The following is a 13,863-nucleotide window of genomic DNA, read 5'->3' on the forward strand; positions in this document are numbered from 1 at the left end:
ATACCAGCATATTGTCCTTAGCTTATTTTCAACATGTATCGTACTACTATTGCTCTGCAATTACACAGCAGTAGGGGTCAAATGCAATGTTCATTGCAACAGTAGTCTTTCCGCTGGAGTTCAAGGACCCCTAGAGTCTGCTTTTTGTGCTCTTCATCTGAAGAACTGAAAGCTCATTACATAGGTGGGTAAATATATAGCAGTTATCCCCATTTTGAAGAAAGGGGTACCTGAAGATCAGGGAAGTGAAGTGAGTTGTACAAGGTCACATGAGAAGTCCTTGGCAGAGCTGACAACATAGCCCAGGTTTCCTGCCTTCCAGCCCCATGTTCAGTCTCCCAGATCACATGCTCCCCCTCCCCACCATTTCAAAGCAGTCCTCCAGCACCCTTACAGAACACCACACCACTGTGACCCAGGGAAATGTCAGATTTCTGACATGAAAAGCTGAGAAGTAAATTCTTACCACTGCCTCTAGGAAGAGCGACTCCAGACAGGGCTTCTAGAACCGAGCTTTTTCCAGAACTCTGGTCTCCAATGACTGCAATCGCTGGCAAAGCCAGGTCCTTTTCTACTCCGAGGGCTCTCAGGGAGTCAATGAGATCAATACAGGGACGAACCTTTTCCTCATACTGACTGCACAAGGAGTGTTCTGCTTTCTGATTTAAAAAAAAAAAAGTGCTTATAAATGGAAGAAGGACCTTGACCTCCAGTTTCAATAAAAGGCCTCTACAAATATAGGTACAGTGTCAGTGATGAGATACTGTGACACGCAGTACTCCATGTTCACCACTTTTATAAGGTTATGATATATTTTGTGCAAAGTATGCCTTAAGGTATCATTTGAACATTCATAATCTCCTGAATATGATTATCCTGTTGAAATATGTGTAGCAACATTATGTGTAAAGTTATAAGTTTCTACTGTATGATTCTTACTGCAATATGCTGTAATTCTGGGTAACACCCACAAACCAGTTTCTCAGAAGCAAAGACACCCTAGCACACCAGCAAGATGTTAAAAAGTGATCACCAGCTTAAGCAGCCATTCTCCAGCACAGGAGAAGGTATAAATAAGAAATTTACATTTTATCTCAGAGACGGTTCAAACCGCACGCATACAGGAGCCTGTATGTTTGCACCCCAGTGGGAGGAGGGTAATCCTCAAAGAGGGAAGAGGAGTATAAGAATGAGAGACAGTAACTGCCACATCACCTGTCCTCCTCCTATCTCTCTGCTCACAGCATCAACAAATTCCTGAAGGACATTGAACAGGGGGAAGGATCTCAGGTTGGAAGGAGACCAAGCCTGTGAAATTCACTGCAGCTTATGGTAAGACAGACTTTTTTGCTTTTATAGTATTACCTTAGTAAAGTTAGGAATTAGCTTGCATTTTTATCCTTTTATTTCTTTTTTAACCAATTTGACTTTTATGCCTCATCACTTGTAATCACTTAAAATCCATCATTCTAGATTTAATAAACTTGTTTTATTTTGTTTTATCTAAACCAGTGTATGTTAGGATTGAAGTGTTTGGGAACTTCTACTTGAGATAACAAGGCTGGCGCATAAACATTTTCCTTTGCTGAAATGACAGACTATATATGAGCTTGTACTGTCCAGGAGGATACTGAGCAGTAGAAGATGCATATTTCTGGGCAGCCAGCCTAGGACTAAGAATTTGCTGGTGTCACCCTGTACGTAATTCAGCAGTGGCTTGCTTGAAGCATTCCTATAATCCAGTGGAATGGTTTTGCATGCTAAAAGCTGTGTGTGAGTAGCACCAAGGGGTAGAAGCTAAGCAGTGTAAAAGTCATCCCAGGCAAGAGAACTGGGTGGGGGACGGAGGACGGGGGACGGACAGCTGTCCAACAGTCCAGATTGTACCGTGGAGAATGTCACAGGTACACAGCATTATTCCAGGAGGTTTTTTTGCAGCAGTGTGCTATAAACAGATCTGTAGTAAAAAGAGTGATTGCCACAGTGACGGACACTCTGTGAGACACTAAAATACATAATATTGGGAAGACCTGTGTATTCCATATGTATTGTGAAGAACAAAACCCACATGTCTCAGCGTGTCTGGTTGGGAGACTACCTCCCTCCTTGTGCCATCCCAGCTGCAGTTGAAATGTATGGAGGTGCATCAGCTAGACCCCCTCTACCTCAGGATGAGACAGTGAGGTAGCTGGCAGGGCCTTTTCCATGAGGACCGCTTCTCTTTGGAATGCGCCCTGCTCCTTCCAGCTAATTGGTTCAGAACAGTCTAATCTGTTGATATTCAGAGCATCTTGGAAGGCTCATCTTCTTAAGAGGGCTGGAGAGGCAAGGACGATTGCTCAAGGGGTGGGTGAGGCATGGGGAAAATGGGGGAGTCCTTTTAATCTATTTCATTGTTCTTGTCTGTGAGGTTGCTTTGTGGTTTCTCTTTGTATTGATTCCATTGGTACTAGTGTTTTTAATTACCGTCAGAGATGCCTAATGTAAGAGACCCCGCACTTACCGGCCTCACACAGTCCCCTGCCTGAAAGCCTCCCTGCTCATATGCCAATAATTATTTTAAGGTATTTCTCTCAAATTCAAATTCAATTCAATTCAATTCAAATTCAAAACAACTCCAACTTTGAAGGCTCATATGGAGATTTGGTGGCTTTTTCTCCACCCTTCTCTGATGAGCTTTCCTAACTGACGAGGGACATTATAGAAAGGTGGCACACACTTGTTCTAGTGCATTACGCTGCACAGTGAGGGGTTCGAACACTGAGGGGTTCGAAGACTGTTAGGCAACCTTCAGAAGTGCCCATGGTTATCGTCATCTACTAACTATTCAGCTGCCTGAGTGAAATGAGCTGGGGATTGCTGTCCAGTCCCTGACTGGTGTCCACCCCTACAAAAGCGAACACCACGACTGTCACGAATCGGTTCCCTAGTTAGCGCTCTCATTGGAGGGGCCTAAGTCGGAATGGCCTTAGAAGCTGAATGACTGTTTTACCCTGAGAGGCAGTCCCTGCAGAAAAGGGTTGGGATACTTTGGCAAGGCCTTCTGGGGAAATGTATGTTGCTGCTGTTGGTGCCCACAGGTAACTCTTCTGTGGCTAAAAGCATTTCAGTCACTAGGGCTGTCATTCCAGCACCTTCCACGAGCACTAATAAGAACTGACAATACCGTGCAGTCACTGCACATACCAAAATGGAGATTTTTTTTTTTAAAGCAGATACCCAAAGTGAGCCTGAAGACTCAAGCATTTTCTATGTAGAATTAATTGCATTTCTCCTACACAGCAGGAAAATAGCAAAAGTTATGAAATAACATGCACTGGGACTATTAACAGTTAGAGCTAAATCTGGGCATGCCCAGTGCAGGTGTGCTGGGGATGTGCAGGGACAGAGGCCCTCTCCCCCTTCCAGAGCACCCACTTGGGACCCTGGCAGAACACTGAGATTAGTGCTCCTGTGAACAGCAGTAAGAGAAGAGGGATCGCTAGCACAACCGGCACAGCTCGAGGGATTGTGACCAGACTGGTTGGTGAGATGGCCAGGGCCCTACCTTCACTATTTGCCCAAGACCTTCTGGTAGCAAGTCCATTGCAACTTATGCTAGCAGGTGCTAGGACTGCTATTCAGCATGCTCCTTTCCCTAGTGCTCCCTGAGGCATTCGGCCTGCATCAGCTCTTCACAAAAGAGAACGTCCCAGAGCTTCTCTGCTTGGAGGCACAGCTCTGCTCCCATCTCCTAAGCTCTCCAGAGAGGAGCATGTACGTATATACATAATTCTCTCAAACCTGGTCCACTGACGACGAAACCAATGCCCAATACTATACGTGAGTTAAAAGCGCAGATTTCAGTGGAGCTATGCCCACAGTACACCAGCCAAATATCTGGTCTTGTATTTCATCAAAATGATGGCTGTATAGTCCTTGCAAATTTTAGTGTATGGTCTTCCAAATATATGTGTGTCACTCACCGGTGCATTTTTATTCACCTTTGGAGATGGGGGATTTTCCTCTCTCTTGATGCTCTTCCCAGACATCATGCTACACTGGAGTCTTCAGGATATCTTCCTGGGATAAAAATCAAGTCATTAGGCCATACGCAAAATATGGCCACATTTCCTAATCAAAAGAGCATTGTTAATTTAGCTCATATACCAATCTGCTAAGATTTTATTAGGCCAGATACTCAGCTAGTGTAAATTAGGATAGCTCTACTGAAATCAAAACACTAATTTACATGAGCTGAGGGTGGATCTAGCCCACTGTCTCCAACCTTACTGGACTAAAAGAACAGAAGTGGAGTAAATATTTATGTTCTAATTAGTTCTACATAAACTGTTGTCACACAGCATACTTCGTTTTACAAACAAGCTTTTGGGCCTACTGCATGATCTTAGTCCCCCAGAATGATCATGCTTAACCACTGAATAATACTGAGCAACTCTATGCATTATCAGCAGTGTCTTGGGACCATCTTAGGTTCTTTTATTGCTTTCTCCCCGTAAAATATAGTAAACTAGGCCAAAATTAGGACCTGTAGTAAGAATCCATATATCAAGATTTATGGTCCACGCAAATACAGTTAACAGCACCAGCCATCATGATCATCAAAAGAAATAAAACATTTACTTTGCAGCTACGAACGGGTTTTTAAAAAAGCTGGAAATACCATAACATTCCTATTAACAAATCTCAGTTTCTTTTGACAAAAAATAATCACACACACACACACAAGCCATCGCTTGATGCAATAAGGACTAATAAATCTAAAATTCTTAGCTATATTGAGTTATAGCAGTTGCGGATCTGCCCACCTCCCCTCTTTTTTTTAAGGAAACTTACAAAATATATTTCAATATAGTTAGTAAAGAGTTTTTCTCAAACATCCTTAATATACATCATGTTGCCTATTCATTTCACCTAGATTTTCAGAGTTGTTTGCAGTGACTTCTGTGCTATTTCCCTATAATCCAGATTTCTGTCAGATAAGTCATTTGCGTTCTCATACAGTAACACCTGCTAACGTAAGTAATTACTTAAAGAGAAAGAGAACCTTTACCTGGCTATATGCTAGGACTATTTCAAAACTATTAACTCTTTTAGGGTTGCCAGGCATCCGGTTTTCTACAGGAACGCCCGGTCAAAAAGACACCCTGTTGGCTCTGGTCGGCACTGCCGACTGGGCCATTAAGTCTGGTTGGCGGCACAGCAGGGGGCCGCGGCTAAGGCAGGCTCCCTATCTGCCCTGGCTCTATGTGGCTCCTGGAAGCGGCTGCCAGGTCTCTGTGGCCACTAGGTGCATGGGTTCTGGGCTTCAGCCTTCCCACCCCTGCTCCAGCCATAAGGCTCTGGCTCTGGGCTTCAGCACAGGATGATGGGGCTTCAGCAGTACAGGCCTTACCTAGCACCGTGGTCAAGAGGCAAGGAGGGGGGTGAGCAGCCACGGAAGGGAGCTTGGGGCGATGGGGGGCTGGGGGAGGCAGTGGGGACCAGGGGAATCTGTGGAGGCCCAGGGAAGGCAGTGAGAGCAAGGAGCACCAAAATACAGCTATACATTATTTTTATTATTGAGCCTGCAAAAAACCCCTACATAAATAAATTACAATGATTTGGACACGTATATGTGCATATTTATAAGTTTTTCCTAAAGCTAATTAAGTATTTTAGGAAAATTTGTTGGACCGGCCCCCAAAAATGTTGTTGTGAAAACCTCTGGTCTAGGGGCCACAGAGACCTGCGGACAGCTTCCTGGGAGCCACAGTAAGCACACTCTGAATCCCATCCCATATCACAGAGTCCCCTCCCAGACCCAAACTCCCTCCCAGACCCTGCATCCCACCACGTCCCTCCCAACCCCAGCCCTGAACCCCTCATCCCTGGCCCCACCCCAGAGCCCATATTCCCAGCTGGAGCCCTCACTCCCCCGCACCCCAACCCCCTGCCCCAGCCCAGAGTCCCCTCCCACACCCAAACTCCCTCCCAGAGCCCACCCCCTGCAGCCCCCCCAACCCCAGCTCTGAGCCCCCTCCTGCATCCCAAACCTCTCATTCCTGGCCCCACCCTAGAGCCTTCACCTCCAGCCAGAGCCCTCACCCCTCCCCACCCCAACTCCCTTCCCCAGCCTGGTGGGGGAGAGCGGGCAACGGAGTGAGGGGACATGGAGCGAGTGGGTCAGGGGTGTTCGGTTTTGTGCGATTAGAAAGTTGGCCACCCTATGTCTTACTTATCTCCATCCTTCTTTTCTCTGACAGAACTTAGGGAAACTAAACTAACAGCCGAGCGCTAGAATCTTTGATTTCCAAGAATATTACCTTTATAGTTAAGGACCAGTCGTTATGTTTTGCCCTGTATTTTTTAGGCTACTAGCAGACAGGGTACTATTTAAAGCAAATCAGAAAATTTTATATTATTCCAGTGAAACAACCACTACGCATAACAATTTATTCAAACTCTTAATTCAGAACCCTACGCGGTGGCTCCTGTACCCTGGGCCGCCCCTCGACATTGTGGTGCCCTACGCAGCTGTGTAGATCGCGTATGGGTAAGGACGGCCCTGCGTACCACTGCCAAATGGCTACATATGTAAAAACCAATCTCTCCTAACAGGACAATTATCGATATGAACTTTTAGGTTATTTTACAAGCGAGGAGAGGTACAAAGAGCTGTGGTAGAAAATAAAGAGTCTCCTACTTACTGACATCTGACTTATTTCAGAAAGTGTGCATCCGATGAAGCAAGCTGTAGCTCATGAAAGCTGATGCTCAAATAAATTGGTTAGTCTCTAAGGTGCCACAAGTCCTCCTGTTCTCTTTGCGGATACAGACTAACAGGGCTGCCCCTCTGAAACCTGTCAGAAATCTAGTGACTGCAATCCAAGCTCTTTTTGGGGTATGCTGAGCTGCCCAGATTCGGATACCAATGACGCTGGGGGGGGAGGGGGGAGAACGCGACTGAACTCAGGTTTCAGAGGAGCAGCCGTGTTAGTCTGTATCCCCAAAAAGAAAAGGAGGACTTGTGGCACCTTAGAGACTAACACATTTATTGGAGCATCAGCTTTCCTGAGCTACAGCCCGCTTCATCCGACGCATGCAGTGGTGCTCCTCCTGAGCTCCCCTGGGGTTAGCACCAGCAGCACCCAGGTCACTGACTCGCCGCCGCTGCCCGGGCAGCGCCGCGCGGAACCGAAACGCGGCAGCCGGCCCCATCGCAGCCCCGCGGTGCCTCGCCCGCAGCGCCGGGCGCCCCCGCCCGCGGCCCGAGCGCTGCCGCGCGCCCAAGGGAAGGCGGCAGTCCCCGGTGGCCAGGGCGGTGTCTGCCCGCCTCGGGGTCTTTGCGCGCCCAGCGGGCATGCGCCCAGGCTCCCCGGATCCCCGAGAGGCGGCGGCGGCGGCGGGGGGAACGAAGCGCGGCCCGCCCACGTCGCGCTGTGGCTCGCCCCGCAGTAGGAGGCCCTGCCTCTCTCCGGCCGCCCGGTTACCCAGCCTGCGGGAAACCCTGGGTAGCGGCACCACCCAATACCCCTAGGCTCTCCCGTTTCAAAATGCCCGCGCTTCCTCCCCCAAGCGTCCTCTTCCGACAGAAACGGCATGCCCCTCCCCCCCAGTAACTCTATGCGACTAGTGGAGATTGTACAACAGAGTGCGTTTGTTTTCGTCGAGCGAGAGAAAGGACTTTTGTACGCACTTACCTCACTTTTGTTTCAGGCTCCCTGGTAGCAGCTCTTGTGCTACCCACATCTGGCTACCTAAAGTAATTCCTCTCTCTTGCAATAGAAAGATCCCAGCTATCCACACTGCAGTGGTCAGTGACTCATTGAGCAGGAACATAGGAGAAAGCTTCTTACCTGTTTCAGATGCTGGGCTGAAAGGGGACTTCTAACACTCAGATGCTTTTGGCTATATACAGCGCTCATTAGCTCCACCCAGCTTCTGTGACACAATTCAGGAGAAATGAAAGAAACCTCCGGAGCTTTTCTGCGATATAATCTTACAAGCTAGTGCCTAATTTAAGTGTACAGACATTGCACTGGACAGAAGTGATTTGCAGTTTGCATTTATTAGACATAATTAAGGTAGCATGAGGCAACCCTCCCCCCACCCCAAGAATATTAAAGATAAATAACTAGGGTCAATTTCTCTTTGATTGAAGATGCTGAGTAGGGTGTCTAATTTTTAATATTTGACTGATCTAGGTCCTAATTCTCCAAATTTACCGTGCATAGGCAGTCCCCTGCATCTTACCAGAGCTCCACTAAAGTTCAAGAGACTCTTCATGGGCACAGGAGTTATAAGGTATGTGGATGCTGCAATCACAACGTGATTTGGGAATTACACCTCCCTGCCTCTGTGTACACAGACCCTTAAGTGTGTATTGCATATTCTACTCCAGCTGTCCACTTCACACCTGCCTTCTCAGACCCCAGATATGCCACTGTTGCTGCTGTTGAGCAGTTCCAGTGAAGTCAATAGGCCAGTTTAGGTCATACAGTACAGTTTACAAGAGCAAGGGATGGGAGCAAAATTGGGAACGAGATTTTCAGTGGGATTTATGCTTCTCAGGGTATGTCTACGCTAGGAAATTAGGTCAAATTTATAGAAGTTGATTTTTATAGAAGCGATTTTATACAATCAATTGTGTGTGTCCCCCACTAAGCGCAGTAAATCCGTGGAGTGCATCCACAGTACTGTGGCTAGTGTCGACTTTCGGAGCGTTGCACTGTGGGTAACTATCCCACAGTTCCTGAAGTCTCTGCTGCCCATTGGAATTCTGGGTTAAGCTCCCAATGCCTGATGGGGCAAAAACATTGTCGCGGGTGGTTTTGGGTACATGTCGTCAGTCACCCCTCCCTCCATGAAAGCAACGGCAGACAATCGTTTCATGCCTTTTTTCCATGTGGACGCCGTACTGCTTTCAGCAGACGGTGCAGTAGGACTGCAAACCATCGTCATCCACCACTTCCGCTGCAACTCTGCTCTCCTGCAGACACCATATCATGACAAGCGTGCAACCTGCTCAGCTCAGCTCACCGACACCGCCACTGTTGTGTCCTGGTGCTGCTGGCAGCAGACAGTGCAGTAGGCCTGCTAACCACCGTCATCCACCGCTTCCGCTGCAGTTCTGCTTTCCTGCAGATGCCATACCATGGCAAGCACAGAGCCCGCTCAGATCACCGCGGCAGGTCTGAGCATTGTAAACACCTCGCGCATTATCCTGCAGTATGTGCAGAACCAGAACCTGCAAAAGCAGGCGAGGAGATGACGGCAGCGCGGTGACGAGAGTGATAAGGACATGGACACAGCCTTCTCTCAAAGCACGAGCCCCGGCAATTTGGACATCATGGTGGCAATGGGGCAGGCGCATGCTGTGGAACGTCAATTCTGGGCCTGGGAAACAAGCACAGACTGGTGGGACTGCATAGTGTTGCAGGTCTGGGATGATTCCCAGTAGCTGCGACTGGGAATCATCGCATGCGTACGGGACTTTCATGGAACTTTGTGACTTGCTTGCTTTCCCCTGCCCTGAAGCTCAAGAATAGCAAGATGAGAGCAACCCTCACAGTTCACAAGCAAATGGTGATAGCCCTGTGGAAGCTTGCAACTCCAGACAGCTACCGGTCAGTCGGGAATCAGTTTGGAGTGGGCAAATCTATTGTGGGGGCTGCTGTGATCCAAGTAGCCAACACAATCACTGAGCTGCTGCTATCAAGGTTAGCGACTCTGGGAAATGTGCAGGTCATAGTGGATGGCTTTGCTGCAATGGCATTCCCTAACTGTGGTGGGGCGATAGACAGAACGCATATCCCTATCTCGGGACCAGACCACCTTGGCAGCCAGTACATAAACTGCAAGGGGTACTTTTCAGTGGTGCTGCAAACACTGGTGGATCACAACAGACGTTTCACCAACATCAACGTGGGATGGCTGGGAAAGGTACATGACGCTCGCATCTTCAGGTACTCTGGTCTGTTTGAACAGCTGCAGGAAGGGACTTACTTCCCAGACCAGAAAATAACCATTGGGGATGTTGAAATGCCTATAGTTATCCTTGGGGACCCAGCCTACCCCTTAATGCCATGGCTCATGAAGCCATACACAGGCACCCTGGACAGTAGTCAGGAGCCATTCAACTATAGGCTGAGCAAGTGCAGAACAGCAGTAGAATGTGCATTTGGATGCTTAAAAGTGTGCTGGCGCTGTTTACTGACTCGGTTAGACCTCAGCATAACCAATATTCCCATTGTTATTGCTGCTTGCTGGGTGCTCCACAATCTCTGTGAGAGTAAAGGGGAGACGTATATGGCGGGGTGGGAGGTTGAGGCAAATCACCTGGCCACTAATTACATGCAGCCAGACACCAGGGTGGTTAGAAGAGCACAGCAGGGCGCGCTGAGCATCAGAGAAGCTTTGAAAACTTGTTTCATGACTGACCAGGCTACGGTATGACAGTTCTGTTTGTTTCTCCTTGATGAAAACCCGCCCCCTTGGTTCACTCTACTCCCCTGTAAGCCAACCAATCTTCCCCCTTCGATCACCACTTGCAGAGGCAATAAACGTTGTTTCAAAATCATGCATTCTTTATTAATTTGTCACACAAAGAGGGGGATAACTGCCAAGGTAGCCCGAGAGGGGTGGGGGAGGAGGGAAGCACCGGGTGGGGTCATGGAGGAGGGGAGGACAAGGCCAGACTGTACTTCAAAACTTATTGAATGCCAGCCCTCTGTTGCTTGGGCAATCCTCTGGGGTGGAGTGGCTGGGTGCCCAGAGCACCCCGCCCCACGTTCTTGGGTATCTGGGTGAGGAGGCTATAGAACTTGGGAAGGAGGGAGGGCGGTTAAACAGGGGCTGCAGCGGCAATCTGTGATCCTGCTGCCTTTCCTGCAGCTCAACCATATGCCAGAGTATATCAGTTTGATCCTCCAGTAGCCTCAGCATTGCATCCTGCCTCTGTCATCACGCTGCCTCCACCTCTCCTCTTGCTCATCCCTCCTGTCCTCGCGTTCATTTTCTGCTTTTCTGGACTCTGCCATTGTTTGCCTCCATGCATTATGCTGAGCTCTTTCAGTGCGGGAGGACTGCATGAGCTCAGAGAACATTTAATCGCAAGTGCATTTTTTTCACCTTCTTATCTGCGCTAGCCTCTGGGATGGAGATGATAGGTGGAGCATTGAAACATTTCCAGCTGCGGGAGGAAAACAAGGGAGAGTAGTATTTAAAAAGACACATTTTAGAGAACAATGGGTAGACTCTTTCACGGTGAACCAAGCTGTTAACATTACATAGCACCTTCATAATACGTGGGGATGGTTTCAAACAGCAGAGCCCTCATTTCCCATACCAAGCACCCGTTGGGTTGGCCATTTAAAATGAGTTGGCCATTTCAAAGGAGGGGCTGCAGTTTTCGGGTTAACGTGCAGCACAAACCCAACTAAATCCCCCCCACACACACCCAGTTCTCTGGAATGATCGCTTCACCCCTCCCTCCACCACGTGGCTAACTGCAGGGATGATTTCTTTTCAGCCACAGGCAAACAGTCCAGCAGGAACGGCCACCTCTGAATGTTCCCTTAATAAAACTCCCCTATTTCAACCAGGTGACCATGAACAATACCACTCTCCTGAGGATAACAAACAGAGATAAAGAATGGATGTTGCCTGAATGCCAGCAAACACTGGGACCATATGCTGCCATGCTTTGTTATGTAATGATTCCAGACTCCGTGCTACTGGCCTGGCATGGTAAAGTGTCCTACCATGGAGGATGGAATAAGGCTGCCCTCCCCAGAAACCTTTTGCAAAGGCTTTGGGAGTACATCCAGGAGAGCTTCATGGAGATGTCCCTGGAGGATTTCTGCTCGATCCCCAGACATGTTAACAGACTTTTCCAGTAGCTCTACTGGCTGCGAATGCATCCCAAGTCTTCAGGGCAAATTAATCATTAAATACGCTTGCTTTTAAACCATGTGTTATATTTACAAAGGCACACTCACCAGAGGTGCCTTCTCCAGCGTCATGGTCCGGGAGCCCGGGTTGGGACGGTATTGGCTCCAGGGTGATAAACAGTTCCTGGCTATCCGGGAGAATGGTTTCATCCTCCGCCTCCTCATCATTTTCCTCATCCCCAAAATCCTCATCCCTGTTGCGCGAGACTCCACCCTTGCAGGAGTCCACGTACAGAGGTGGGGTAGTGGTAGGAGCACCCGCTAGAATTGCATGCAGCTCATCATAGAAGTGGCATGTCTGGGGTTCTGACCCAGAGCGGCTGTTTGCCTCTTTGGTAGACTTGCCTGAGCTCCTTAAGTTTCACACGGCACTGCCGCGGTCCCTGTGATAGCCTCTGTCCATCATGCCCTTGGAGATCTTTTTCAAATATTTTGGCATTTTGTCAAATGTCAGAGTTCTGCCAGCACGGATTCGTCTCCCCATACAGCGATCAGATCCAGTGTCTTCTGTTCGGTCCATGCTGGAGCTCGTTTGTGATTCTGGGACTGCATGGTCACCTCTGCTGATGAGCTCACCACGCTGGCCAAACAGGAAATGAAATTCAAAATTTCCCGGTGCTTTTCATGTGTACCTGGCTAGTGCATCTGAGTTGAAAGTGCTGTCCAGAGCCGTCACAATGGAACACTCTGGGATAGCTCCTGGAGGTCAATACCGTCGAATTGCATCCACACTACCACATATTCAACCCGGCGATGTCGATTTCAGTGCTAAACCCCTCATCAGGGAGGAGAACAGAAATCGATTTTAAGAGCCCTTTAAGTTGACACAAATGGCTGTGTCGTGTGGATGGGTGCAGGGTAAAATTGATCTAACTCTGCTAAATTTGACCTGAACTCGTAGTGTAAACCAGGGCTCAGAAGCAGATGGTTTAAAATACACACATTAGCTTTGGCTGAAACATAGTGGGTAGCCAATTTTTGTCAAACATAAAGAGCTAATGTATCAGTTTGGTTAGTGGTGGTTTCATTATTGTCCTTCATAGGAACAGTTCTTAGAATTTAATTTATTTCAGTCTTTTAAAATAGCCAGTATAGGCCAGATTGTGATGCCTTTACTCAAGCTGAGTAGAACCTTACTCCAGAAGTAGCTCCATTGATCTCACTTGGAGTTTTTGCAGAGTAAGGTAGTATCCAATGTAAAAGTATCAGACTGGCCCACACAGATGTCTTTCTGCCTTAGTTCAGTCTAACAGGTCATATATTTGAAATCTCCCAAATGCAGCTGACAAATGTATTTCAGTACTATGGGTGCAAAACCAAATACCCTTCTATGGAAATGTGACTCAAAAGAATGAATTCATTAGGAGAAATGGAAAGACTTACTGCCTCAGACTTGCAACTGAGCTATGAGGAGGCTATGATGGAACAAACAGGATGAACTGATACTACAGATAACCTTTATAGCAAGGAATATATAAAGTAACTTGTAACCTTCACCTTTAGTAGCTCAACTCTGCTGTATTCCCTAAGCTTGCACCTCTAATGCCCATCCTATTACTCTTTATATATATAAAAAAACTTGTCTAAGTTAAAAGAATTGTTGACAGCACAACTGAAAACATTTAATACAGGGGAATCAAATGATTCTACCATTTCTTCCGCTGCTGTGAATCTCCCTCAGTTAAACAGCCTTCTCATACTGTATCCCTTATAACTACATGTAAGCAGAGTCAGAATGAGCTCTACCCTGACATCTGATGGTGAGCTGTGGAAAAGGACTTCAGGGGCTGATCTCATTTGCATGAGTGCACCCACCCTGCCTAGCATGATGGGACTGTTGGCCCAAATGGTCACTTTGGCTGCTGTGGGATCCCCAGTCTCTTTGTTATTGGGGCAGGAGTAATAAAGTGTTGTTATCTTGGTTATGTGA

At 47.7% G+C, this 13,863-nt stretch overlaps 2 protein-coding genes across 2 annotated transcripts in view; both read right to left on the reverse strand.

Moving 5' to 3' along the window:
- Positions 1–7,783, reverse strand: part of LOC144265573 (interferon-induced GTP-binding protein Mx1-like) — a 30,882-nt gene extending 23,099 nt beyond the window's left edge. The window contains exons 1-3 of the mRNA XM_077818282.1: positions 7,683–7,783; positions 3,966–4,062; positions 467–659 (exon numbers count right to left, since the gene is read on the reverse strand). Coding sequence (XP_077674408.1) covers positions 467–659; positions 3,966–4,034 — 262 coding nt within the window. The 5' untranslated portion in view covers positions 4,035–4,062; positions 7,683–7,783. The remainder of the gene's footprint in view (positions 1–466; positions 660–3,965; positions 4,063–7,682) is intronic.
- Positions 7,784–10,583: 2,800 nt separating this feature from the next.
- FAM3B (FAM3 metabolism regulating signaling molecule B) overlaps positions 10,584–13,863 on the reverse strand; it is a 33,189-nt gene continuing 29,909 nt past the window's right edge. Inside the window, exon 10 of the mRNA XM_077818304.1 lies at positions 10,584–11,173. Within this exon, the coding sequence (XP_077674430.1) occupies positions 11,109–11,173 (65 nt within the window). The 3' untranslated portion in view covers positions 10,584–11,108. The remainder of the gene's footprint in view (positions 11,174–13,863) is intronic.

Source organism: Eretmochelys imbricata, chromosome 1 (assembly GCF_965152235.1).
Source record: "Eretmochelys imbricata isolate rEreImb1 chromosome 1, rEreImb1.hap1, whole genome shotgun sequence".
NCBI lineage: Eukaryota > Metazoa > Chordata > Testudines > Cheloniidae > Eretmochelys > Eretmochelys imbricata.